General features: G+C 42.3%; 10 protein-coding genes across 14 annotated transcripts; 6 read left to right on the top strand and 4 right to left on the bottom strand.

Annotated features, from left to right (window-relative positions):
- Positions 1–28: 28 nt before the first annotated feature.
- On the top strand, positions 29–4,302 carry Galphas (G protein alpha s subunit). Of its 3 annotated transcripts, none has more exons than XM_017158041.3 (9): positions 29–102; positions 1,752–2,236; positions 2,295–2,391; positions 2,450–2,570; positions 3,037–3,165; positions 3,229–3,408; positions 3,465–3,589; positions 3,896–3,969; positions 4,035–4,302. In XM_017158041.3, the coding sequence occupies exons 2-9, from the start codon at positions 1,961–1,963 to the stop codon at positions 4,179–4,181; spliced, it is 1,149 nt and encodes a 382-aa protein (XP_017013530.1). In that variant the 5' UTR covers positions 29–102; positions 1,752–1,960; the 3' UTR covers positions 4,182–4,302. The 3 variants fall into 3 exon arrangements, with proteins under 3 accessions (XP_017013530.1, XP_017013526.1, XP_017013528.1); XM_017158037.3 differs by having other exon boundaries at positions 3,887–3,969; XM_017158039.3 differs by lacking the exon at positions 29–102 and adding an exon at positions 140–314 and having other exon boundaries at positions 3,887–3,969.
- On the bottom strand, positions 4,034–6,098 carry Orcokinin (orcokinin). 2 transcript variants are annotated; one of them, XM_017158045.3, is made up of 4 exons: positions 5,966–6,098; positions 5,819–5,864; positions 5,058–5,094; positions 4,034–4,769 (listed from the first exon to the last, which is right to left on the bottom strand). In XM_017158045.3, exons 1-4 carry the CDS (start codon positions 6,032–6,034, stop codon positions 4,520–4,522), a joined length of 402 nt encoding a protein of 133 aa, XP_017013534.2. In that variant the 5' UTR covers positions 6,035–6,098; the 3' UTR covers positions 4,034–4,519. The 2 variants fall into 2 exon arrangements, with proteins under 2 accessions (XP_017013534.2, XP_017013535.2); XM_017158046.3 differs by lacking the exons at positions 4,034–4,769; positions 5,058–5,094 and adding an exon at positions 5,242–5,672.
- An 813-nt stretch (positions 6,099–6,911) lies between these two features.
- Positions 6,912–10,103, top strand: Stoml2 (stomatin like 2). The gene is made up of 7 exons (XM_017158042.3): positions 6,912–7,147; positions 7,216–7,317; positions 7,373–7,580; positions 7,639–7,838; positions 7,890–8,034; positions 8,095–8,210; positions 9,796–10,103. The coding sequence occupies exons 1-7, from the start codon at positions 7,100–7,102 to the stop codon at positions 10,075–10,077; spliced, it is 1,101 nt and encodes a 366-aa protein (XP_017013531.1). The 5' UTR covers positions 6,912–7,099; the 3' UTR covers positions 10,078–10,103.
- fzr2 (fizzy-related 2) lies at positions 8,264–9,748 on the top strand. Its single transcript, XM_017158035.3, has one exon. It carries the CDS (start codon positions 8,323–8,325, stop codon positions 9,685–9,687), a length of 1,365 nt encoding a protein of 454 aa, XP_017013524.2. The 5' UTR covers positions 8,264–8,322; the 3' UTR covers positions 9,688–9,748.
- A 70-nt stretch (positions 10,104–10,173) lies between the features above and the next one.
- Positions 10,174–12,648, bottom strand: LOC108068448 (heme A synthase COX15). Of its 2 annotated transcripts, XM_070213906.1 has the most exons (5): positions 12,619–12,648; positions 11,468–11,592; positions 11,310–11,412; positions 11,119–11,251; positions 10,174–11,059 (listed from the first exon to the last, which is right to left on the bottom strand). In XM_070213906.1, exons 2-5 carry the CDS (start codon positions 11,558–11,560, stop codon positions 10,207–10,209), a joined length of 1,182 nt encoding a protein of 393 aa, XP_070070007.1. In that variant the 5' UTR covers positions 11,561–11,592; positions 12,619–12,648; the 3' UTR covers positions 10,174–10,206. The 2 variants fall into 2 exon arrangements, with proteins under 2 accessions (XP_070070007.1, XP_017013525.2); XM_017158036.3 differs by lacking the exon at positions 12,619–12,648 and having other exon boundaries at positions 11,468–11,685.
- thoc5 (THO complex 5) lies at positions 11,727–14,021 on the top strand. Its single transcript, XM_017158102.3, has 6 exons — positions 11,727–11,882; positions 11,933–12,709; positions 12,765–12,877; positions 12,937–13,024; positions 13,080–13,616; positions 13,671–14,021. The coding sequence occupies exons 1-6, from the start codon at positions 11,808–11,810 to the stop codon at positions 13,911–13,913; spliced, it is 1,833 nt and encodes a 610-aa protein (XP_017013591.2). The 5' UTR covers positions 11,727–11,807; the 3' UTR covers positions 13,914–14,021.
- Positions 13,947–15,164, bottom strand: LOC108068484 (uncharacterized protein C6orf136 homolog). The gene has a single exon (XM_017158103.3). The coding sequence runs from the start codon at positions 14,790–14,792 to the stop codon at positions 14,031–14,033; it is 762 nt and encodes a 253-aa protein (XP_017013592.2). The 5' UTR covers positions 14,793–15,164; the 3' UTR covers positions 13,947–14,030.
- A 559-nt stretch (positions 15,165–15,723) lies between these two features.
- alpha-Catr (alpha-catenin related) lies at positions 15,724–19,750 on the top strand. The gene is made up of 6 exons (XM_017158100.3): positions 15,724–16,164; positions 16,300–16,480; positions 16,544–18,039; positions 18,100–18,417; positions 18,475–18,681; positions 19,340–19,750. The coding sequence occupies exons 1-6, from the start codon at positions 16,135–16,137 to the stop codon at positions 19,454–19,456; spliced, it is 2,349 nt and encodes a 782-aa protein (XP_017013589.1). The 5' UTR covers positions 15,724–16,134; the 3' UTR covers positions 19,457–19,750.
- Positions 19,744–20,690, bottom strand: LOC108068485 (uncharacterized). Its single transcript, XM_070212116.1, has 4 exons — positions 20,682–20,690; positions 20,251–20,444; positions 20,117–20,196; positions 19,744–20,066 (listed from the first exon to the last, which is right to left on the bottom strand). Exons 1-4 carry the CDS (start codon positions 20,688–20,690, stop codon positions 19,774–19,776), a joined length of 576 nt encoding a protein of 191 aa, XP_070068217.1. The 3' UTR covers positions 19,744–19,773.
- A 525-nt stretch (positions 20,691–21,215) lies between these two features.
- Fmo-1 (Flavin-containing monooxygenase 1) lies at positions 21,216–22,813 on the top strand. The gene is made up of 5 exons (XM_017158083.3): positions 21,216–21,495; positions 21,553–21,739; positions 21,793–21,964; positions 22,025–22,560; positions 22,617–22,813. The coding sequence occupies exons 1-5, from the start codon at positions 21,302–21,304 to the stop codon at positions 22,782–22,784; spliced, it is 1,257 nt and encodes a 418-aa protein (XP_017013572.2). The 5' UTR covers positions 21,216–21,301; the 3' UTR covers positions 22,785–22,813.
- The last annotated feature ends 109 nt before the right edge of the window (positions 22,814–22,922 follow it).

The following is a 22,922-nucleotide window of genomic DNA, read 5'->3' as shown; positions in this document are numbered from 1 at the left end:
TCTGCGCCCTCACTATCCGATAGTCGGAAAAAAGTATCGATAAAAGTATCTACTTTGTTGCATCCCTATACATTGATACATAAAATAAAAAATATATAAAAAGTGAGTTAGTACTGGTATTAAAAGTAATTTTTAAGGAACAAATTGAAGAATTGCGGGCACGCAGAGTTAAAGAATATTGGGGAACTGGAAAACAGTGTCTGGCGAGTCAAGTGCAATAGAAATATCCGTTTTTCAGCACCCGAAAGTCGTCGCTCCCCACAGAATCGTGCACCTATAGTTTTAGAAGTTGCTCCCATGAATAAAAATGTTCGGTAATTTCACGGTAAACAATAACCATTGTCAAACATAGGGAATAAGTCGTGTTCAAATACGTAATTGGAATCGGACATGGATGTGATTTGACTCGGATCCCAAGTCCATTATCCATTCGATTCGAGTCCGACTTCCTGTCGTCCTACGTCCTGCGTCCTTAAACCTGAAATCAGTGAAAAATCGTTCGCGCATGAATATTCAAAATACTATTCCATCCATTCGACTCGCGACGGTATAAGTATAATATAGTTTTCCTAACCCAAAGTGTCAAAGAAATGGCAAATATTCGGATTCGGAGGCACGGAGCACATACGTATTGATATATGTACATACATTTATTTATGTACATCCATTCACACATGCGAACCGAGAACTTGTGTATATATCTAAATACATACGCACGTATATACGAGTAGATACACAACGGTGTGTACTCATATCTGTGAGATATATATATGTGCCCGTGCCCGCTTAGATCCCGATTCCGATTCCGATGAATTTATGTACATATATTTACATTTAAATCTGCATATCTCCTATCTACGGCTATATGTCCGTTAGGTTTTCCCTGGCTATAGGCTATATAGTATATATATCTTCCTTCGAGAGAGAGAGTCTCCCGTCGGTCGGCAATAATTAATAGATTAAATACTTTTACGCGTGCCTATACATTTTCCGCGCATATAATTCATATTTGAGCAAAAGTTAATCAATTTTTCGCTACCGAATATATGTAGATTTTTTTCCCATCCGAGTTTTAACTGCAGATGGAATTATGTTGGTATCTCTATATACATGCGTACCTGCACCTCAGTATGCGCGAAAATTCCACCCGCCCTCTTCTTCACCTGTTACACTACGCCGATATATGTAGATGTGGATGTGGATGTGAATATGAATGTGATGAATTCCAATCGCCCGACGAGAATGTCGAATGTACGGCCGTTTTTGCGTGGAGTAATTTTTGATTTTTATTTTGATTTCGGTGTTCGATAATAGAAGCCAGCGTTGTTTTCGGACTCGAAATATTAGTGACTCACGGGACTTTCGTGGGCGGCAATGTCACAAATGTCGCCTTGGCTTAGGCGCCTATTATGGGCGATACACTGTGTACATGGGTGATATAGGGGTACTCTGATGTAGGCTCACAAATCCCTTGGAATACGAATACACATCTGCCGCCTGCAGATGATATTTACGATTTAATGTAAACAAAACGTGTTGATTTATTACAAGTGCAGAATGACATGGTTTCTGAATAATTTAATTTATTTATATTCCCTCTATAAAGTGTCTTACTTTCTCTTGGTGCCCAAAAAATTGTTATACATATAACTTTTTTAAAGTCGAATTAGTTTTAAATAATAGAAAGAATATAAATGGATGTAAAAAGCATTATCCAAAGAAAAAGCATTATAAACCCTATTTAATTCCAGCCTGCTACAGAGATCTTCTGAAGCGCTGAGCCAACGGTGGTGTCACTGAGATCGGCGACCCGAAGTGCGCATAAGGACATTTGTGTATTGATCCGAGGAACCCACTCTTAGCTATACTGGAGCAGAACGGAGAAAGCACAAGGGGTGCCGAGTCACCCGACGCGAACCAGGAAAACCGAGCGACGTGTTGGTGGACCCCGTGGGCTGCGATGGGTTGCTTTGGGTCACCCACCTCCAAGCAGTCGGATGTGAACTCGGAGGACTCGAAAAGCCAGAAGCGCCGGAGCGATGCAATATCTAGACAGTTGCAGAAGGACAAACAGCTCTACAGGGCCACACACAGGCTGCTCCTCCTGGGGGCGGGCGAGTCCGGCAAATCAACTATAGTCAAGCAAATGCGAATATTGCATGTCGACGGATTTTCTGACTCGGAGAAGAAACAGAAAATTGATGATATTAAAAAGAATATTCGAGACGCTATCTTGGTAAGTTTTAAATTCTTGGTGGGTAAAAAACCTAATTTTAACTTCATATTTCTTGCAGACTATTACAGGAGCCATGAGCACACTTAATCCACCTGTAGCTTTAGAAAAGAAAGAAAATGAACCCAGAGTGGAATACATTCAGGATTATGCATCTAGTAAGGCCATTTATCCAGCAACTATATAACTATATCTAACTACATATTCTCTTTATAGGTCCGGACTTTAACTATCCTCCTGAATTTTATGAACATACAGAAGAACTATGGAAAGACAAGGGCGTTCTTCAAACCTATGAGAGGTCGAATGAGTATCAATTAATCGATTGTGCGAAATAGTAAGTATTGCCTCTATTTTACATAGTAACAATCGATGTGGCCGAACAAATTGTTTTTGTAGCAATGTGCGAATGAAACATAATTTATTTATTAATCCCGAAAGTGCATGCCAATTATTCCGATAGCTTAACTGTGTGTTTTTCTTGGAAGTGAACCAATTACCGATGGTTAAGAATATTCGTTGGATTGGAAGTATGCAACTTATATTTATAAAAAAGTCAAACCGCTAGATGAAATAAATCCAGAAATGTAAATGCTTTGTAGAAGTGTGACTATCATTATTATATGATATTTATGACTTTAAAACTAAGCTAATTCACAATATCTCCAGTACATGACCTTTTCTTAAAGCTAACAAAATTCCAATTATATAGGTACTTACAATATTAAATTAGGCTTGTTTAAGCTATTCAGACCTAACACAAAACCTTCACTCATACTTACACTTCACATTTCACATTAAAGCTTCCTGGACCGAGTGAGCACAATCAAGAATCCAAACTATACCCCTAATGAGCAGGATATTCTTCGGTGCCGTGTTTTGACTTCTGGAATTTTCGAAACAAGATTTCAAGTGGACAAAGTAAATTTTCAGTAAGTTCAGCAAGTGATTTACAGACGAATTCCTAGTTAACCTTTGCAAATGTACGTGTGCAGCATGTTTGATGTCGGAGGACAGCGAGACGAGCGTAGGAAATGGATTCAATGTTTCAATGATGTAACTGCTATTATATTCGTAACTGCGTGCTCAAGTTATAACATGGTTTTGCGTGAAGATCCCACCCAAAATCGACTTCGAGAATCTTTGGATTTGTTCAAGAGTATTTGGAACAACAGGTGACACGTAAATGCTAAAACAATCTTAAAATGGAAACTCACCCACTTTCTTATAGATGGCTTCGCACGATTTCTATTATACTATTTTTAAATAAGCAAGATTTGTTAGCAGAGAAAATTAAGGCTGGAAAAAGTAAATTGTCGGAATATTTCTCCGAGTTTAACAAATACCAAACGCCAAGTAAGTAAAATAGTTGAATTCATCTTGCAACCACCATTAAATTCAAGGCGAAGGCTATCTTTTGATCAATTTCGGCAAGACTTTAAAACAGGGAAGGAAACATCGTGTCTACAATCGAAACCCGGATAAATTGGACAACTAAATCAATTGTTATCGAACTCACAAAGACAACAAATTAAAAAATGTGACAAATATTTTACCTTGACTAAAAAATTACGTTCAAAATTGAAACTCATCCCTAAATTAACTTAAGAAATTTAATGGATAATATGTTTTTGTCTAATTTCAAATGTGCTGTCGACACAGGTGACGCAATAATGGAATCCAATGACGACCCAGAAGTAATACGAGCAAAATATTTCATACGAGACGAGTTTCTGGTGCGTTTTAATCCGAGATCCTTAAATCTGATTGCTTATAGAGATTATTTATTTTTTATATATAGCGTATTTCTACCGCTAGCGGAGACGGTAAACACTACTGCTATCCACATTTCACATGCGCCGTTGACACAGAAAACATTAAACGTGTGTTTAATGATTGCAGAGACATAATTCAAAGGATGCACCTTCGTCAATATGAATTGTTATAGGTTATCCCCATCGCCGTAATGCAAGTAAATAAAAATATTAATGACTTACTGTTTTAAATATAATTATCAAATGTAATTTGTATTTAAATAGTCCCTTGATTAAAAAAAAAAATTCGCTGCATTTAGATCTGGTATGACCTTTCACAAAACTCAACATTAAAGAATAATAAATAAACATGTTAATAACAAAAACGCTTGTTTTAATCATAATATCTATGAGGATGCAATGCACATTGTTTATTTTCTATAATCCCTTGACATGAAGCATTTTAAGAGTATATTCGATCGTTATCGGTATCCATATCCGTGAGCATTTACAATGGTTGGAGGGAGTATCACTAAACGAGTTGGTTGAGAATACTGAAGCTGGCGGAAGCCTTGTCGATCTCATCGAAGTTCCTTTTGAGCTTACTGCTCCAGGTGTCCTTGTACATCGGGTCCATCCTCACCAGGTAGGGCAGCATGTCTCTGTGATGCCCAGTCCCGATCTTTCGATCTCCACAGGGCTTAACGGTGTACTTCGCCTTAAAATCCGATTGACTGCACTCGTAGCACACGACCGTTTGTCCATTGGCAGCGGAAATAAGTCTGTGGGATACAGATAAACGTGTTTAAGGATTAACTTTAATGAGTAACACTGTCTCTTGTGGGTAAATAGGCACTTTAACTTTTAGGATGGATAGAGGGTGTCACATATATTATATGGATCTGTTATCTGCATATTTACATACTGTTATATACAGTACCTTTTCCGATAACATTCGGATAAGACCTGATAGCAGCTATTTAATCTTTAATTTTTGATAAGTATGTGAGACACGATGGAAATTCACGTGCATCTGTTATATTTGATATAGTGTATCTGTTACCACTCACCTAACTATAAAAGGTCCATCGTACTTCTTTGAGCCAGCTTTTTAAGGAGAAAGGATGGATTAATAAATGGTAAGTTAAGTCGTCAGTTAAATTTGATTTTGATGACTATAAACTATTTACAAGTCTCACTCCGGTGGCGTCTTCAGAATAGGGCTTTCTAAATACAGGGGTAAAAATAAAACTATTTTACAAATGCAATAATTTATTAACAATTAGTAGCTACATCATTTTATATGCACATATAACATAAAGCCCAAGCTGTTTATTTACATTTCAGTTTCATTTCGGGTCTTGATATGGTCAAAGTCAATGGTGTGGTAAAGTAAATATTTTATACGAGTTCTTAGTCGCTTAGTAGCCGTCTACTTTCAGATCTCTTTATCAAGTGTCCGCCGCCGATACTGTCTAAGCCCCGTTTTGAAACTGTTCGCGATAACCTCTCTTGAAAGGCTTCAAGATTTTTGTTTTTAGAGAGAAAAAGGTTAAAATTTCTTAGGAAGAGCTTGTATAACTCGTTAAATAGTGGCGATGAGGTTGATAGGTCGTCGTTTGAAAATCCTGTTTGTCGTAAACTTTCGAGGTTTCCGTTACAAAATTGTTTTAAAGCTGAAATATCTGGTCCAAAAAATAAAAGGAAATTAGGAATTTAATTGCTTATGTACAAACTAAACTATTAAAAATACAAGTTTATAGTTTTTAACTTTAATAAACTTCGGATATTGATTTACATTGTGCAACCCATAAGCAATCATGTTTTATACCTTCACATAGATATTTTCCATCCATCAATTCATCGTTAGAAATGTCCTACAATAAGAATATTACGTTGTAGCATTTTGGCTTAGTCCGCTTGCGATTTTCAAATATTTTCGAAAACACTTCGAATACTCATATTAGTATATTCTTACCACACTCGGCGCTGTTTGAATAAAGTTTAGGAACACCGATACAACCACTAGGACAATATAAAGATTCATATTTCCAATCGTTGACCTTTGGACCGATGCACTTGGAAACAATACTCGACAGGGTTTTGAAGAAGACTGTGCGCTTTATTCTGGCGCGGTCCGTTTTATACCCGATTCGGGCCAAACATCCTCTGACTTAAACAGGGTGATGGTAAATTTATGATGCAGATAACTAACGACAGCTAAAAGACCCACAGGAACGCACCCGTTATTAACGGCTTAGTGGTTGTTATTGTTGGTTTGGCTCGGTTAGTGCGGTTTCCTTTATGCTCTTAATGCGTCACTTGCACCATATTTCTAGCAACTAATGGTAAATACTCCTACAAACAGACCAAAGTGGTGTCAAGATTTCAGCAAACATACGCGCACTCAAACATATGCTCGAATTATTAGATTTAATTTTCATTTATACAAAAGCTTGGCGGCCTTTCTGCGTCCTTTGCTTTCGTCATTTGACGGGTTAATTGAGTTAACCACGAATTTAATTTGTCTAGAAAGTGTCTTGGAATGGAATGAAAAATTAGAGAAATGTTGTAACAGCATAGTTTTAGTATCGAAAAAAAGGCAAAAAAAGTCAAGGCAAGTTTACATTTATGAAACTTTCGGTTTTAAAAACGCGATTAACTAAAAATTAAATTCGTTTTAAACATATGAGATGGGTTTCTATCTATTATAATTTTTATACTTTAGCTTTGAACACTCAATAATAAAAATGGCGACGGTTTTATTATTTATATGACATAAGGTCAAATTGATACCCATTTCATATCAAAATGTTAGTGCTATCACGAGAATATCCCAAACTAAATGAATAATTAAAACTATAAATGGAATAAGAAATTATAATATGGTTGCTCTTTTCTTACTGTCACTTTCCACGGCATAAATTCTTTCAAAACAAAGAAATATTTGAAATCAATTTATTTTCGATTCAAAAAGTATACCTAAATTCACCCGTTGAGATACCCCCAACGAAAAAATAATCGATTTCCATGCTATCGCATGCTGAAGCACCCTGTTTCCGGACTATCATAATGTTTTCATCATAGTATTTTGCGGCACATATATTGCGAAATGTCCAGATTTCTCTTGAACAAACGCTTTGTTCCCAGTTTGGTCCAGGTTTGTGCCGATCTTTTGCTTCCAGCTCATATGATCTCATAACGCCACGTACATACTCCTACTTGCAGCAAGATTTCTTGCTCGCCGGCTCATGGATTCCGTCACAATCTCGGAGGGGAAAGGCCTCAACACCGATAAACATGTGTGTAATGTTTGTGCCACAGCAAGAGGTAGGTTTTATTAAATGATCACCCGAGTCCATAGGCTAACTCCTACATTTCCAAGGCCTGGGTAGTCGAGCGCATGGGCCGGTTTCATAGGATTCTGGATCCCGGACTCAACATCCTCGTTCCGGTGGCGGACAAAATCAAATATGTGCAGAGCCTGAAGGAAATCGCCATAGATGTGCCGAAACAGAGTGCTATTACCTCCGACAACGTGACCTTGAGCATCGACGGAGTGCTCTATTTGCGTATCATCGATCCCTATAAAGGTAGCTCCCCCAATCCATACATATCTGCATATTATATATTGGTTATATCACCATTAAGCTTCGTACGGCGTGGAGGATCCAGAGTTCGCCATAACACAACTGGCCCAGACGACGATGAGATCCGAGCTGGGCAAGATGTCCATGGACAAGGTGTTCCGCGAAAGGGAGTCCCTCAACGTCAGCATCGTGGACTCGATTAACAAGGCCAGCGAGGCGTGGGGCATTGCCTGTCTGCGTTACGAGATCCGTGATATTCGAGTGAGTTGATGACTCTCTAGTGGAGATCCCTTCAAGTAATCCCTGTTTCAGCTGCCCACCAGGGTCCACGAGGCGATGCAGATGCAAGTGGAGGCCGAGAGGCGGAAACGAGCGGCTATCTTGGAATCTGAGGGTGTTCGCGAGGCGGAAATCAACATAGCCGAGGGAAAGCGGAAGTCCAGGATCCTAGCCTCCGGTTAGCGGGATTAAACCTTTCAAAATGTATCCCTTACTCAAGATTCCTTCTCTTCCACAGAGGCCGAGCGCCAGGAGCACATCAACAAGGCGAGTGGCGAGGCGGCTGCCATTATAGCCGTGGCGGATGCCAGAGCTAGGAGTCTGCTGGCCATCGCCAAGTCCCTGTCTCATTTGGTGAGTAATTCCTGGGAATCCTCTTCATATTCAGGCAGGCTGCTAGGCATTTCCTCTTAAATCCTTTGAAACTACACTCCCATCACAACAAAACAAATATTCAAACTCCGAGATGTTTCAACCGGAGTACGAACAACGTTTGCTTCGGGGATTGACGGGCGGAAGGAAGGAGCAGTTGGATCTGCGCTGCATTCCGACACGAGCTGGTAATCAGTGGGCTCGGAACTTTGCCATCGCTCCCGGGGACTCCAGTGAAATGTGCGAGAACTCTGCGTACGCCTGTCTGCTGCGCAACGAGTACCTGGATGAGCAGATATCCTGCCTGGAAAACTGCAAGCAGGGCGCGGAGCTCCACGCCCAGACGGGTGACTTCAAGGTGCCGGAAAACAACCGAATCTATGGATTTGCCAATGGCGATGCTTCGCCACCGCTGCGTACTCCATTCGCAAACATAAGTGAGTCCAGTCAGCGGCTGCTCAGCATATCGAAGCGACCCGTGCGCCGATTGCCGCGGCGGCCGTACAAGATACTCGATGCACCGGAGCTGCAAGATGACTTCTACTTGAACCTCATCGACTGGTCGTCGCAGAACACTTTGGCCGTGGGCCTGGGCTGCTCGGTTTACCTGTGGAGTGCCGTCAGTGGACAGGTGACGCGACTGTGCGACTTCAATCAGGAGGACAACCTAGTCACAGCGGTTAGCTGGCACGGTGACGGCCGCCAGGTTGCCATTGGAACGCAGTCCGGCTACGTGAGCATCTGGGATGCCGAGCGGCAGAAGGAGATCAACCGATTGGACGGGCACTCGTCGCGGGTAACTGCGCTGGCTTGGCGCGGCTACAGATTGGCCAGTGGCTCCCGCGATCGTACCATTTTGCAGCGGGATGTCCGCAGTCCGCCGACGCACATAACCCGTTGCTTGCGCGGACACCGGCTCGAGGTGTGTGGCCTCCAGTGGTCGCCCAGCAATCGCTACTTGGCCAGTGGAGGCTGCGACAACCGCCTGCTGGTTTGGACGGACGATTGGCCAGAGCCCATTTACGCATTCGACGAGCATAAGGCGGTGGTAAAGGCTCTGGGCTGGTCGCCACATAAATCCGGTCTCCTGGCCAGTGGCGGTGGCTCTGCCGATCGATGCTTGCGCTTCTGGAACGTGCTCACTGGCAAACAGGTGCAGTGCATCGACACCGGCGCCCAGGTCAGCAACTTGGCCTGGGGAAGGGATTCGGCGGAAATAGTCACTACACACGGACTGGCGCAGCCACAGGTTATTGTGTGGCGCTATCCCTCGCTGAAGCAAGTCACCAGGCTGACGGGGCACACGCAACGAGTCCTCCACCTGTCCGTAAGCCCGGACAATGAGTCCGTTGTAACTGGCGGCGCAGACGAGACGCTCCGCTTCTGGACGGTGTTTACCAAGCAACAAACGCCCAAGGAGCCGAACTCTGTGCTCAGCCTGTATCAATCCATACGTTGAGAGCAAAATTGCGACGTGTACCCCTTAATTTTCTGAAGAATTATATTTATTATTAGCTTAAGACATGTATTTATCACTTGACTTGAATGGCTATTTTCTATTTTTCAGGATGGACAAAATGCTGCTTCCCTTACGCTGGCCGAGCAATACATTGGAGCCTTTAAGAAGCTGGCCAAGACGAATAACACCATGATCTTGCCATCGAATCCTGGAGATGTCAATGGCTTCGTGGCCCAGGCACTGGCTGTGTACAATCACGTTTCCCACTCCAACCAGGCCAACAAGTCCTCGGAAAACGTCAAGGGCGTGGGCGCCTGCTTGAACGCAAAGAATGTTGAGTACAAGGAGTTGCAGGAGGATAAAAACAGTGTGAAAATGAATATTGAATAGGAATGAATAAAAGGTTGTTGCTATTACATTTGCACCACTCATCGTTACGTTATTACCAAGGCCAGGCATTTATTTAAATTTTAAATAAAAAAGCAATTAGTTTCAACAAACGATTATTTATTTGCCCCTTTACTTTGGCAGATACTTCAGCAGTCGAACCTCGTGGGATAGCCACAATGCAAAACTAAGGAGTATCAGCGACCCGGATTGATGGGCAGTCGCCAGAGGAACGGGCACGTAGTTAAGCAAGGTGGTCACGCCCAGAGTGGCCTGTGTCCAGGCCATGGCCACCACGGCGTTGATGGCCCAGTTGGCCCGCTTCGGCAGCTTCATCCTCCTGGTCACCAGCCACAGAGCTGTGGTTAGGGTCACTGTGCTGATGCCCAGGATTCGGTGATTGAACTGCACTGTCGTGGGATTCTCGGTTATGTTCTTCTGAATCGGCTCAAACTTCCACATGTCGTCGGGGATCCAACTGTCGCCCATCTTGGGGAAGGAGTTGTACACCAACCCGGCGTCTAGTCCGGCCACAAAAGCCCCCGAAACGGCAGTCAGCAGGACCATGGCCTTAGTGAGGTGCGTTAGGCCCTTGATATTAAATGCTTTCTTGGCTTGAATCACGAACGTATTCGTGGGAATCAGCAGGGACAGGGCTCGCGACAGGGAGAGTGAGTACAGGATGAAGGCAGCTGCCAGGTGCGAGGCCAATCTGTACTGGGATACCCGCGGCACATCGTTGGGATCCTGGAAGCGGTCCTCCAGTCCCGACTTGACCATGTACCAGCCCATCAGACCCTGCAGACCGATCAGGGTGCCCAGCAGCAGGACGCTCTTCTTGGTCTTGGCACTGAAGTATCCCTTCCTCCAGAAGTAAGCGGCGGGCAGTAGGAAGAAGCCGCCAATGGCACGTCCCCACATTCGGTGCATGTACTCCATCATGAATATGAACTTGAACTCCTCCACTGTCATGTTAACATTCTTTCTGAGGGAGGAGATAAGGGTTTACTTATTGGATTTGTGCTGATTTAAAGAAGTACCCACAACTTGTACTCCGGATACTGCTGGTACAGTGTGAACTCCTTTACCCATTCCTCCTGCGTTCTGGGCAGCCGTTCACCCGTCAGCTTCCAGGTGACCATAGAAAGTCCGGACTCTGTCAATCTGGTTACGCCGCCTGAAAATGATGATCCTCAGTTAGGATCCGCTAAATTGATAAGGAAAATAATAGTTACCCAGACCAACGGCCACAAAGACCATGCCGCTGACTCCGAGGAACCATCTTCCCACGATTTTGTCGCTCTTTGGAATACTTATGGGTTTAATCACTGGGATTTCCTAAAAGATATACATAATTTTATTAATAATACATGTAATCACTGTGATTATGCACCTTTATCGCCGTTTGCGCAATAGTTTGATGAAGCCGGGGGCCGGGTACCAATAGCTTTATGAGGCTGGTTCTCTTCTGGAGCATTCGCAGCATTGTGTTAATTAAATTAAGTGACTTATTATTGTCTAGAACAAATATTTAAATAGTTATTTGGGTTTTTAACTATATTTACAAATGCCGCAGGCTGCAAGTATGACCGCAGCTGAAGCTTATGGAAAAAATACCGAAATCACTTTGAAAAATACCGCAGAGAAAAAACCGGTGTGAGCAGTCTGGCAACGCCGCAAATGTAATAAAGAAAAAACACAATCGGCTTCTCGTAAACAATTTGCTGAATAAAATGGAAACAATATTAAATACGCAGTTCGAGCAGCTGCAAAAGGCCATCGAGGGGATAATGGAGGCGAAGAGCAAGGTAAGTGTGATTTTAGTAGTCCGAAACACCGCTTATTTCGCACTTTACAGGGGCAATCCTCCGATGAGGGACGCACTGCAGCCACCCTGATGTTTGTGGCTCTGAAGCACGCCAACCGCGAGGTGAAGCACAAGATCAAGGCTGGCCGGGATAAGCTGCACCTGGAGAAGTGCAAGGTGGACCTCAGCCGGCTGCAGCTGCAGAATCTGCTCTACGAAGTGAGCCACCTGAAGAAGGAGATCGTTCGCTGCCAGAAGTTCAAGAGCAGGGACACCAATCTGGAGCTTCTCTCGGAGACCGAGTACGCCAGCAAGTTGCCCGGAATGGAGAACGACAAGGGGGAGTTGTCCAGCCACAAGCAGCACCTTCATCGCCTCGACTGCGAGCTGCGTTTGCGCAAGGATCTGGACAAGCAGTACAGCGCTCTGCTGACCTCCAAGCAGGAACTGCTCCAGGACAATCTCAGCCACGCCCAGCGGTACATCTCCTTTGCCCCAGCCCTGCGCACCTTGCAGGGCGCCACCAAGCCGCTGCACGATGCCCTTCAGCTGTCGCTCGACGTGGAGTGGAAGCTGAGCGCCGTGGTCAAGTACCTGCCGAAGCCCCTGTACATTCTGTTCATTATCCTGCAATCCCTGCAACGGGCCAGCGAGACTCAGCCCTTCACCGCCGAGGTGGTGGGCTACGAGAGCGAGGCCCAAATGCAGGAGCTGCTGAAGGAGAAGCAGTACGCAACCTTGCACCGTGGACAGAATGACAAGGAAGCTGCAGTGGAGAACGGCTTGGAAGACGCACTCGCTCCGAATCCACTACACATTCGCATGACCGTAAGTATATATGCTTCACTTTATTTGAATTACATTACAATCTCAAAAACTATAGATTGGAGCCGCCGGAGCGAATCAGCTCATCTTGCAGATTCGTTATTTCGAATTGATTAAATGTGCCACTGTCTGGGGCCAGCTAAACTACGCCAGCAATGCAAACGGCCAGGGGTAAGCTATTAAATAAGCCAAGAGAAAAATAACATAAATAACTAGTCATCTTTTTACAGTGATACAAACTTTGTGCACCACCTTCTGCGTCATTTGTACGCCAATGATTTGGGCAATGAAATACCCATTCCTGGAATTCAATACGAGGTAAGACGATCGTAGGTCTTACATTTCCACAACAAACTAAAATGATACTTTTCAGCTGCGAAACTCGGATTTAACCTCTGAAGAATGTGTGCGTTATTTGAAGGCCAAAGACTTTGGAAAACCTTTCTGTTGGCTGCAAACCATGTGTTCGATTCCAACTGTCAACACTTCTATGCTGTACAATCACGAACTAAACTTGAACAAGAACACCCGGGAGATTATCGATCGCATTGCCAGGCGCTGGAACTCCTGGATGCGTTTGAGCCAGCAGATTCGTGGTCTGACGTACAAGGACATTGATTTGTATACCCTCAAGGAGAACATCTATCCAGCTGGACTGTCTTGCAGCCTTGTCCAATGGACTGCCATAACACACGAAGAATTTCATTCGCAAATTTCAGACATATTGAATATTTCGTCAGACGACAAGGGCATTACATACAACACTTACCGCGCTGTTATCGTCAGGGGATCTGCGAAAATGGAGTGTTTTATCAGAATACCAAGTAACTATCCACTGGAGATGCCTCTGTGGATTCTAAATGTGCACTGGAACGGCTGTCATACCTCCCAAAACAATTCGGCAATCAAGGTGAGCATTAATTCACCCTTTTCTTGCAACCAGTTATTCATATTCTTTCTTTAGATGATGGAGTTCTGGACCAACTCGCTGCAACCGAAGCAGTTGGAGGCCAACGAGCGCATTCTGTATGCCCAGCTTTTCCGGACCATCTACAGCTTTGACATATTCCTCGAAACCGAGGGCTCCATGCAAAGCACCGTCGAGTACAACAAGGAAAAGCCTTACATAAGTGCCTTTGCCAAACGGAGCCGCTCGCGTCCATACAAGTATATCAAAAAGGGATCGGTGTATGCGTTCAAGCAGTGACGGTTCGAAATCGAATGTGTTACAAAGCTTCAATGCAGTTACTAAACATTTTCACAGTTTCCGTTTATTACGTTTAGTAATACAATAAATAAGTAACATTTAAAGCTAGCTACGCCTTCAATGGCAGTTGATCTTCTGTGAAGTGGTCGCCGCCAAGGATCCGGGAGGCAGTGCCGTCGCCGAGGGGTTCTCAACAGCCTCCCGACTCTCGTCCGGCATCACCTTGTCCACAATGTGTTTGGCAATCAGCCCATCGTCGCCCAGGTAGCAGACGGAGTAACCATCGTACCAGGCCTCCTGATCCTTCAGCACTTCCTTCAGCTGCCAGATTTTGTATTTCCAAAACTGGAACATGACCTTCAGCCCGGAAATGCCCCGCACTCGCCACCTAATCCTCACCGTGTAGTCATCCTGGTGCTTTGTGATCTTGAGGACCTCGAACTTTACGTAGGCGTACTTCAGGTGACCCACCGTCCGCAGGATGGCAATCTGTTTGACGTAGTGATACAGGCCCACCGTGTGCTTGCCCGTGATGTTGTTCTGGAAGATGAGTCCCGGACTGTAAATGGAATAGTCCAGGGGCTCCACGAACAACTTGGGCAGCGTGGTTCGCAGGACTTCGTAGGCTCGATCCAGGTCCTCCGGCTTCCTCGCGTTCTCTTTGGTGTTGCCGGGCTCCCTTTCCGCTTTGGCGCTTTCGTGGACCATTCGACTTTGCTGGAGGTTATCGGCTACATGGCTATTTAACAACTTTGGGTGGCACGCTGCCGGCCCGGGTGCATTTAGCCTCATGGCGAAGGCCCACGCCCGTTCCTTGGAGCACCAGTTGGCCAGCCAGCTGCTCCTTCTTATTGATAACATCCCGAAATTTCGCATCATCTTGCAAGGACTTTGTATTCTACTTCCCTCACCGGAACTTGGTTTCCCTCGAGTCGAATCTACTTGGTCAGCAGATCACACCATTCAAATATTACGTTGCTCCGGGTTATTTGGCTACTTTTCGTTTGCGGCCTGCAGGAATTTGACGTACTCGTGTTTAGGTAACGACATTTGGAAATAAAATACTCGGCAAAAATCATATGGTCGCCGAGTGTTACCAGGTGGTGACCCATTGATTACCCATGAAATTAAAACGCGCGCGCTTTTTATTTTTAAAATATTTGGAAATGAAAATCTCACTATGACGTTGTGCAGATCAATATCAATGATAAAAGTGGTCAGAAGTAACTAATATTTCAGTTTTCATCTAAGGTTTTCATATATTTTCGTTAATATGACTAGCGGAGTGTTGTGTAACTTTTATTACTTTGGAGAGCAAAGCCCAATGATAGGGTGTCCCAATCATTTAAACTAGAATTATATGATAGCAATATGCATCAGCTAAAAAATTATTTTAATTATTGATTGTGATGTTTTTTACTAAGCCTGTTGATAAATAAATTCAAACTTTGAAAATATACTTATACCATTAAATTATGTAAAAACGATATTAGAAATTAAATTTTTCGAGTTCTATATTCTTCAAATTATAAATTCGAAAATGATTGAAAAATTTAAGGGCGCAACTAAAACTTTTGCGATTAAAATAAGAAAGTCATTTTTTTACTGCTTTATTATGAGAACGATTATTTAAAAATAAAGTTGTTTTTAGTTAAAAAGTCTTACCTAATAAATATTTGATTTTTTTTAACTCACCCAAGTAATTCCCATTCCTGTTTAGTACCTCAACAAATATCGAATCATCCTAGCCCTCAAATCGATACTCGACTCCTTTGTAACGGGAAACTGTTGCATTTTACAGTACTATATGGTTTTGCTGCGCAGACTTCCTGCGCAGACCAATTTGTTACAAGCTCGAATCCGAATCACACACAAATCTGGAGGCATACACATATATTTGTCTACAAGTAAACACGTTGTTTACAGACACCTAGCTATATAACTCACTAATTTAAGCTAAGGAGCTTTCGTTGGCTGAAAAATCGACTTTTATTTGAGCTTAAACCTACAAATCCCTCGAACTATGACGCATTAATCGGTGACGGTATTATTGAGTGCCAAATACTTGATTTAGTTTCAATGTCTATTCGACTCTGCTAGCCTTTAGTATTGAGAAAAATCAATAGGAAGTAAATTAAAATGTTACATGCCTGAAATACGCTTTGTGGATATTTAAGGAAATATATAATCAATTTTTTTATTGAGAATTGACGAATCCAAAATGTACGGAATAACTCAATCAACTGTGAACGTAAGTTTTTGACCGGTCATCCCACAGACTTTTATGTACTTCCAGTCAAGCCTACTGGCTGCCTCGCCTTTATTTCTCTGTGGATTATTGATTGGCCCTGAAACTTGATCAATATGCGTGCCTGTTCCCTTCCAGAATCAACGCTTTCGAGTTCGTGATATGGATAACGAGCAAATCATGTCCACTTTTGGGAACATAGGACACCTACTGAACATTGCTGTGGAGCGATTTATAACGATTGGGGAGATAATCGCCGAGGAGAATATCGACATCAAGGGGGACATGTACGAGGCTGCAAAGGAGGCCCGAGATGCAGGTATAATACAATCTACTCCCCAACTTGACCCGTTCTACAACTTAAATGCCAACTGACTTGCAGGAAAATCAATTGAACGCCTTTGTGATATATCTCCTTTGGGTGGTATGGAGCTGCGACACCACATTGAGCCCCTGAAGGACTACGGCGCCATTATCCTGGCAGCCAGGTCCCTACTATCCTCTGTCACTCGAATCCTACTCTTAGTGGACATTATAGTTGTGAAGAAACTCCTGACCGCCAAAAAGCGAGCCTCGGAGAGTCTGGAAAAGCTGGAGTCGGTAATGAACTTCACCGAATTCGTGCGGGCTTTCTCCGTCTTTGGAACGGAGATGATCGAATTGGCCTACCTCACGGGTCACCATCGGAACTCCTTCAAGGAGGAGAGGCGGCGAGCGCAGATGTTTTCGGCCCGCCAGATCCTCGAGAAGTCCATTGCAATTCTGCTAACGTCCTCGAAGAACAGCCTGATCCACAGCGACTGTGTGATCGTCAAGGAGAACCGGGATACGGTCTTTTGCCAGATCCGCAGGGCAATGGATCTCATACACTTTGTGGTGAAGGACAGCATCTTCGATTCGGCCAAGCACATGCCCTTCGACAAGCAGGCCAGCAATCCGAACTATGAGAACGAGAGCATATACACGACAATAAAGCGGATTGTGAACCTGATCAAGAGGTACAAGTACCAGATGAGCTACTACGACAGCAACAACGAGGGCAACAACAATTCGGATGCTTACTTTAATTTCCTGGACGACGATCTGTGGAAGTCGGAGAAGAACTTGGCCTCCTCAGCGGGCGGAGGCGGTGGTCGTATGGTGAACAACACCAACTTCAGGAAGCACATGAGTTCCGAGAGCCTCGATTTGCGCGAGGAACTATCGGTGGCCTTCGAGAAGCTCTTCGAGAAGGCCCACGACTTCACAGACTCCCCGTACATAAGTCACAATCATCGAAAGAACATTTTGTCCTACTGCGACAGCTGCAAGATGGAGTTCGATCTATACCTGAACAACATCATGAAGGATCAGCATGAACAGGGTGCCGGTGGGGTCCAGGTGAAGGGTCAGGGTCGCGACGATCCCGAGCTGGGGATGCTCAGCAGTCTGGAGGAGCTGTGCAAGCAGCTCGTCGTCTCCGTGTCCAGTCAAATCGAGGACTTCAACGAGTCCCTGAAGATCTGCTCCAAGCTGGTCAAATCGTTCCACGTCCTGGCAACGAACTACGACATCGACAATCTGAATCAGCGCTCCACGAAGTTCCACGACTGCTGCGATCACATCTTCGACATCTGCAAGCTGCTCCAGCACATTGCGCCCACGGAAAGGCTGCAGGTCCAGGCCAAGTGTTTGGCCATCAATTTGAGGATCTACGGACCGCAGGTCTTTATAGCGGCCAAGATCCTGTGGAAGTACTCGAACAGCAGTGCGGCCAACGAGAATTTCGAGTCCTTCTCGGACATGTGGAAGTGGCTGACGAACGAGATCTCTATGATCGCCAAGAAGATACTTGTATCAATTAATACTACTAAGAACGACAGAGAAGCTGAAACTGAGGTGGGTCGTTATTAATTTAGGTTGCCCTTTCAGTAAGATTCCTAACGTTACTTCCCTCAGAAATGTGAAACCACAGATAAACTAACAAAATCCGGTGTACCTGCAACAGAAGATGGAGAAATGGTTGAGTATTCTGGCCTCGAAGGCAAAAACAATGGAGATCTAAACACATATCAATCAAAATGGAGTGAAGACTTGTCGGACGACAACGACATATTAAAGAGAGCTAAGAACATGTCAGCGATGGCTTTCCTAATGTATCAGTTTACCAAGGGAAACGGTTCTTTAAGAACAACTCAGGATTTGTTTACTCAAGCCGAATATTTTGCGGAGGAAGCCAATCGACTTTACAAAGTCCTCCGCCACTTTTCATACCAGGTAACCTGGTATCTTTTGTTATCTATCCAATCTTTTATTAATAACTGTTTTATTTAGGTTCCCGCTAGTGACAACAAAAAGGATCTCCTTAACATTTTAGATAGAGTGCCGACTTTTGTCCAAGCACTTCAATTTACAGTCAAAGACCACACGGTTGGTAAAGCTGCCACTTTTGTGAAGGTCGATCATGTCATCAGAGAAACCAAAAACCTTATGAACGTAATAAATAAAGTAGTATCGAAGTGCTTTGAGTGCGCAACTAAGGTAAATAAGTCAAGGCCAAGCCATGCGGCCATTTCGTATAGTTAAAACTACAAAGATTTCGATGTGTATCAGTTTTATGATTTACTGTGATATTAAAGCATGCATTATTACAGGTACCTATGATTTTAGACGTTTCTTTCTTTTTTTAAAAGCGGACAAGGAGAATTGCTTTGGTTTTAATGCTTTGATAACAGTTTCTAAACTCTATGTAGTATGTTTATAAAAAACCCCTATTTTAAAAAGATAATTTGTTCTGTAGAAAACTAAATTTCCTCTTATAACCTTTAATTAAATGATTTATCTTCACAGTACAGTAGGTATATAAAATGCTATCTTTGGATGTACTAACGTATCTCATTTTAGTTTTATAATTAAACTATTCCTTAATTCTATAGTTTTACAGTCCAAACCCAATACTTTTAATTTACTTAATTGTTTATTTAACCCAACTTAAGTTTAACCTCTAAAGTATGTAAAGCTAAACCACTTTATAACACCCCCTAACGGTTTTAAAAATCCCAGTTAATATGTGTGAAATGAAGTTACTCCTTCAAAATGATAATTTAACCCAACTTAACGTGAATCTTTAATTTGTTTCTTGCTAGTCATAAGCTATGAAAGTAAGCCCTCTTACATACCACCCCTTATTAACTTGCAGTACAAACTAAATTTAACTGGGATAACCGGAGGACTAACATCTGAGAGGACTAACGAGAACATGGCCGGTGGAATGTGCGATTCCAAGGGCACGACAAGCAGCAGCGATATTCCCTGACATTACGGGATGGCTCGAAGAGCCAAGGGGGATGCACGGAGGACGAGGGTATCATTTTTACTGTTCTGAGCCCAAAACCTTTTATTATTATTATAGTCTACACTGTTAGCATTCTTAATACATTCAATTTTGTGTATTAGTTGAGGCCGCTTCTAGCGTTTATTAATGTCGAAAACTTTATTAACATACAAAATCCAATTAGTTGTCTTAACAGCACGATCTTATAATGCATATTTTGTTTCACTACATTCGAAAAATAACGGCAATAAAGGTAATGAAAGATGCAGATATGTATGCGAAATTGTTTTAAATTGGGTCTATAAATCCGTTCGTAAGTAGTTCTTATTAGTTTCATTCACGACGTGACTTCGGGGACTATTGCTGCAGCAGCTTGTCTTCGGTTCTTGGGATAAATTATAAACTTTAAGGGCCACTGTTTCTTTTAATTGATCTGTTTGCGCTGTTGAATTCTTTAGTTTAAGCAGGTTTTTAAACAGCATTAGGTCCAAAGCAAATAAAGCTGCGCAGATGAAAGAAAGTGATCCCAAGACATAGGCATAAATCAAAAGATTCTCAGGTAGTTGTTCCACGGTAAAGAATATGAGTAGTCCTAGAATATATATTTAGAACTCTGTAATTATATAAAATTTTAAAAGTTACCCTCTATGGTGAAAAATAGAACTCCACAGGTCAGCAGAATTATTTCGCAAGTACCATAATTCGAGGTTGAATCGATAATTCTGAAATAAAATGAAGATTTTTACAAGAACTAGGTAGTTATTGTTTAAAGTCACCTTGTGAGAAGTAAAACTGCCGAAATAAAGGTATATCCCAAGAACGTAAGCGTGCTAAAATCGTCGCCTTCTTTGGACCAAGAGATATTGTTCAGAAGTGTCCATTCCCTGGATTGTTTTTTGTTAAGGACAAACACCCTTTCCGAATATTTGTCCGACAATCTTTTCACAATCAGCGATGCCACTGTAGCAATCTGTCAATGAAATGTACACGACTTGATTAGATTTCTCTCTTTCAAAGTTTTCCGTTCACAAAATCAGACTGAAAGAGTTAGGTCACTTTGAATGTACAAACTACATTTATGATCATTTATGATCTTGAGAAGATACTTGCAAGCTGGAGCACTTTGGTGCATATACAAGCCGCTAGTCCCATGTTAGACGTTCTTAACGATAACTTTACTACTGAGACACGTACGGGCAAAATTTACCTGACCCATGCAAATTTTCTCACATTTGGCTGCGTTGTTTAGCGTGGGAAAAGACAAAGTCAAAGAAGTGACTGAGCCAAGAGAAACATTCATTTATTACCCCTAATAACTTATACCTTGAACTATAGAACGAATCGAGTACATTTCAGCCTCAGTGGCGAATATTGTTTTATGCTTGTGGCCTTATCAGCCAAGTAAATATCAACAAAATAAATATATATGCGGATGCTTGATCTGTATATAAGCCCATAAACAAAAAAGCAAAACAAATACAGAAGCTCTGTGGAAAAGATTGCCTTATGCTTTATAATGTTATCAGTGCGATTGCAGTGAAATTAGCACAGCGATCTGAATTAAGAATTCGAAATACTCTATTGTTGTAATACAAATAATTGTCGCCTCGTTTCCAGCAACAAGTTAAGATTAATTTTATTATTTATTTAAAAAAAATGCCCAGTTCTCATAGGAATCCAAGTACCCCACTTTTTTAGGGCTATCAAAGTGGGGAAGCCATAAAGTTCATCACGTCGCGATCCTCAGTTTCGTTGAGGCAATCGGAGTGTAGAAAGCGATCACGGCGTATCGCACCTAGAAACAATTAATAAAAAATAATAACTGTAATGAAAATGAGCGTATGCATAATTGGGGCCGGAACGGCTGGTCTTTGCTCCGCCCGACACTCGATTGAAAATGGTTTCCAGACAACTGTGTTTGAACTATCTGACCGAATCGGCGGAACCTGGGTTTACAATGATGCAACAGGTGTCATGGCCAATGGCATAGATGTCCATAGCAGCATGTATAAAAATTTACGGTAGGTTCTACTTTAAAACGCTCAACGGTAGCAATCACATTTGTTAATTTTCCATAGAACCAATCTGCCCAAGGAGGTAATGGGCTTTCCGGACTTTGAAATTGGAGAAAACGAGGTTTCGTATGTGAGATCAGATGAAATTTGTGACTTCCTTAACCAATACGCTGACCATTTCGAACTGAAAAAGCATATAAAGTTCAATACCTATGTCATTCGGGTGGTACAAAGGAATACAAAGTGGCAAGTAAGTTAAATGGCCAGTAAAAATAAATCTTTATCTAACTGAACAGTTTAAAGGTACTTTATAAAGACGTAGTCACGAACAAGATAGAGTTCCATTACTTCGATAAAGTTATGGTGGCCAACGGACATTATCACACCCCGAACTATAGTAAAATTCCGAATATGAATCGTTTTAAGGGCGAGTACTTACACAGCCACGATTTTAGGACCAGAGAGGTTTTTGAAGGTAATTATTAAAGGTCCTTGAAAAATAAGTATAATCTTTATTGTTATCAAAAAAACCTAGGTAAATCCGTTTTGGTTATTGGAGCTGGTCCAAGTGGCATGGACCTTTCTAATATAATTTCCCGATCGGCGAAACGTGTTACAATAAGTCACCACTTGGCTGATATTGGGGAAAACATATTCTTTGAAAATGTCCAGCAAAAGCCCGATGTTCGGGAGCTCGATGAAAATGGAGCCTTTTTTGTGGACGGATCTTACGAGGAGTTCGATACCATTTTCTTTTGCACTGGATATAAGTATGTGTTTCCCTTCTTGACCGTAAATTCCGGGATTTATGTGGAGGATAACTATGTTCAGGAGTTGTTTAAGCAATGCATTAACATAAGAAACCCCTCTATGGCATTGATTGGCTTGCCATTCTATGTTTGTGCCGCTCAAATGATGGATATCCAAGCCAGGTTTGTGATGAGCTACTACAATGGATCGAATGATCTGCCGTCAGCAGAGGAAATGCTCAAGGATACCCACGATAAAATGACCAAGCTTTGGGAAGATGGCTACAGGAAACGACATGCTCATATGCTTGGTCCAAAACAGGTGAAATCTATCATTAAATTTATCATTTATGTTTTTAATTATCTGTTCTTTTGTAGATTGACTACTTCTCAGACTTGTCAAAAACTGCAGGAGTTAAGAACATAAAAGCTGTTATGACTAAATTGCATAACGAAAGCAGCAAATGTTTTAATGAGAACTTGCGTCATTTCCGAGAGGACAATTTTGCGATTTTGGATGATGAAACTTTTGTAAAATTAAATTAGCTTCTGTTATCCATCGGTTATTGGTATGTTTTTTTGTATTTGCTAATAAATAAAACGAGTTTATCTTAATTAGCATCTTTATTAAAAAGTTTAATAATTAGTAACGGTTTTACTTTGAAAACCCCTAAAAACGAAACA

This window comes from Drosophila takahashii, chromosome 2R (genome assembly GCF_030179915.1).
Source record: "Drosophila takahashii strain IR98-3 E-12201 chromosome 2R, DtakHiC1v2, whole genome shotgun sequence".
NCBI classification, from domain to species: domain Eukaryota; kingdom Metazoa; phylum Arthropoda; class Insecta; order Diptera; family Drosophilidae; genus Drosophila; species Drosophila takahashii.
This window is presented reverse-complemented; position numbering and strand designations above follow the sequence as displayed.

Excerpts from the sequence above, each read along its gene's own strand:
- Galphas (XM_017158037.3), top strand. The coding sequence starts at position 1,961 with ATGGGTTGCTTTGGGTCACCCACCTCCAAGCAGTCGGATGTGAACTCG. Across the intron at positions 2,237-2,294 it reads ATATTCGAGACGCTATCTTG|ACTATTACAGGAGCCATGAG; the intron begins GTAAGTTTTAAA and ends TATTTCTTGCAG. Across the intron at positions 3,590-3,886 it reads TAACAAATACCAAACGCCAA|TCGACACAGGTGACGCAATA; the intron begins GTAAGTAAAATA and ends TCAAATGTGCTG.
- Orcokinin (XM_017158045.3), bottom strand. The coding sequence starts at position 6,034 with ATGAATCTTTATATTGTCCTAGTGGTTGTATCGGTGTTCCTAAACTTT. Across the intron at positions 5,865-5,965 it reads TTCAAACAGCGCCGAGTGTG|GACATTTCTAACGATGAATT; the intron begins GTAAGAATATAC and ends TTCTTATTGTAG. Across the intron at positions 4,770-5,057 it reads GATGGACCTTTTATAGTTAG|ACTTATTTCCGCTGCCAATG; the intron begins GTGAGTGGTAAC and ends TGTATCCCACAG.
- Stoml2 (XM_017158042.3), top strand. The coding sequence starts at position 7,100 with ATGTCCAGATTTCTCTTGAACAAACGCTTTGTTCCCAGTTTGGTCCAG. Across the intron at positions 7,318-7,372 it reads TGTTTGTGCCACAGCAAGAG|GCCTGGGTAGTCGAGCGCAT; the intron begins GTAGGTTTTATT and ends TACATTTCCAAG. Across the intron at positions 7,839-7,889 it reads ACGAGATCCGTGATATTCGA|CTGCCCACCAGGGTCCACGA; the intron begins GTGAGTTGATGA and ends TCCCTGTTTCAG.
- fzr2 (XM_017158035.3), top strand. The coding sequence starts at position 8,323 with ATGTTTCAACCGGAGTACGAACAACGTTTGCTTCGGGGATTGACGGGC.
- LOC108068448 (XM_070213906.1), bottom strand. The coding sequence starts at position 11,560 with ATGCTGCGAATGCTCCAGAAGAGAACCAGCCTCATAAAGCTATTGGTA. Across the intron at positions 11,413-11,467 it reads TTGCGCAAACGGCGATAAAG|GAAATCCCAGTGATTAAACC; the intron begins GTGCATAATCAC and ends TATATCTTTTAG. Across the intron at positions 11,252-11,309 it reads CTTTGTGGCCGTTGGTCTGG|GCGGCGTAACCAGATTGACA; the intron begins GTAACTATTATT and ends CATCATTTTCAG.
- thoc5 (XM_017158102.3), top strand. The coding sequence starts at position 11,808 with ATGGAAACAATATTAAATACGCAGTTCGAGCAGCTGCAAAAGGCCATC. Across the intron at positions 13,025-13,079 it reads TTCCTGGAATTCAATACGAG|CTGCGAAACTCGGATTTAAC; the intron begins GTAAGACGATCG and ends GATACTTTTCAG. Across the intron at positions 13,617-13,670 it reads AAAACAATTCGGCAATCAAG|ATGATGGAGTTCTGGACCAA; the intron begins GTGAGCATTAAT and ends TTCTTTCTTTAG.
- LOC108068484 (XM_017158103.3), bottom strand. The coding sequence starts at position 14,792 with ATGATGCGAAATTTCGGGATGTTATCAATAAGAAGGAGCAGCTGGCTG.
- alpha-Catr (XM_017158100.3), top strand. The coding sequence starts at position 16,135 with ATGTACGGAATAACTCAATCAACTGTGAAC. Across the intron at positions 16,481-16,543 it reads AAAGGAGGCCCGAGATGCAG|GAAAATCAATTGAACGCCTT; the intron begins GTATAATACAAT and ends ACTGACTTGCAG. Across the intron at positions 18,040-18,099 it reads ACAGAGAAGCTGAAACTGAG|AAATGTGAAACCACAGATAA; the intron begins GTGGGTCGTTAT and ends TACTTCCCTCAG.
- LOC108068485 (XM_070212116.1), bottom strand. Across the intron at positions 20,197-20,250 it reads GCAGTTTTACTTCTCACAAG|AATTATCGATTCAACCTCGA; the intron begins GTGACTTTAAAC and ends ATTTTATTTCAG. Across the intron at positions 20,067-20,116 it reads TCTATTTTTCACCATAGAGG|GACTACTCATATTCTTTACC; the intron begins GTAACTTTTAAA and ends TATATATTCTAG.
- Fmo-1 (XM_017158083.3), top strand. The coding sequence starts at position 21,302 with ATGAAAATGAGCGTATGCATAATTGGGGCCGGAACGGCTGGTCTTTGC. Across the intron at positions 21,740-21,792 it reads AAAGGAATACAAAGTGGCAA|GTACTTTATAAAGACGTAGT; the intron begins GTAAGTTAAATG and ends AACAGTTTAAAG. Across the intron at positions 21,965-22,024 it reads GACCAGAGAGGTTTTTGAAG|GTAAATCCGTTTTGGTTATT; the intron begins GTAATTATTAAA and ends AAAAAAACCTAG.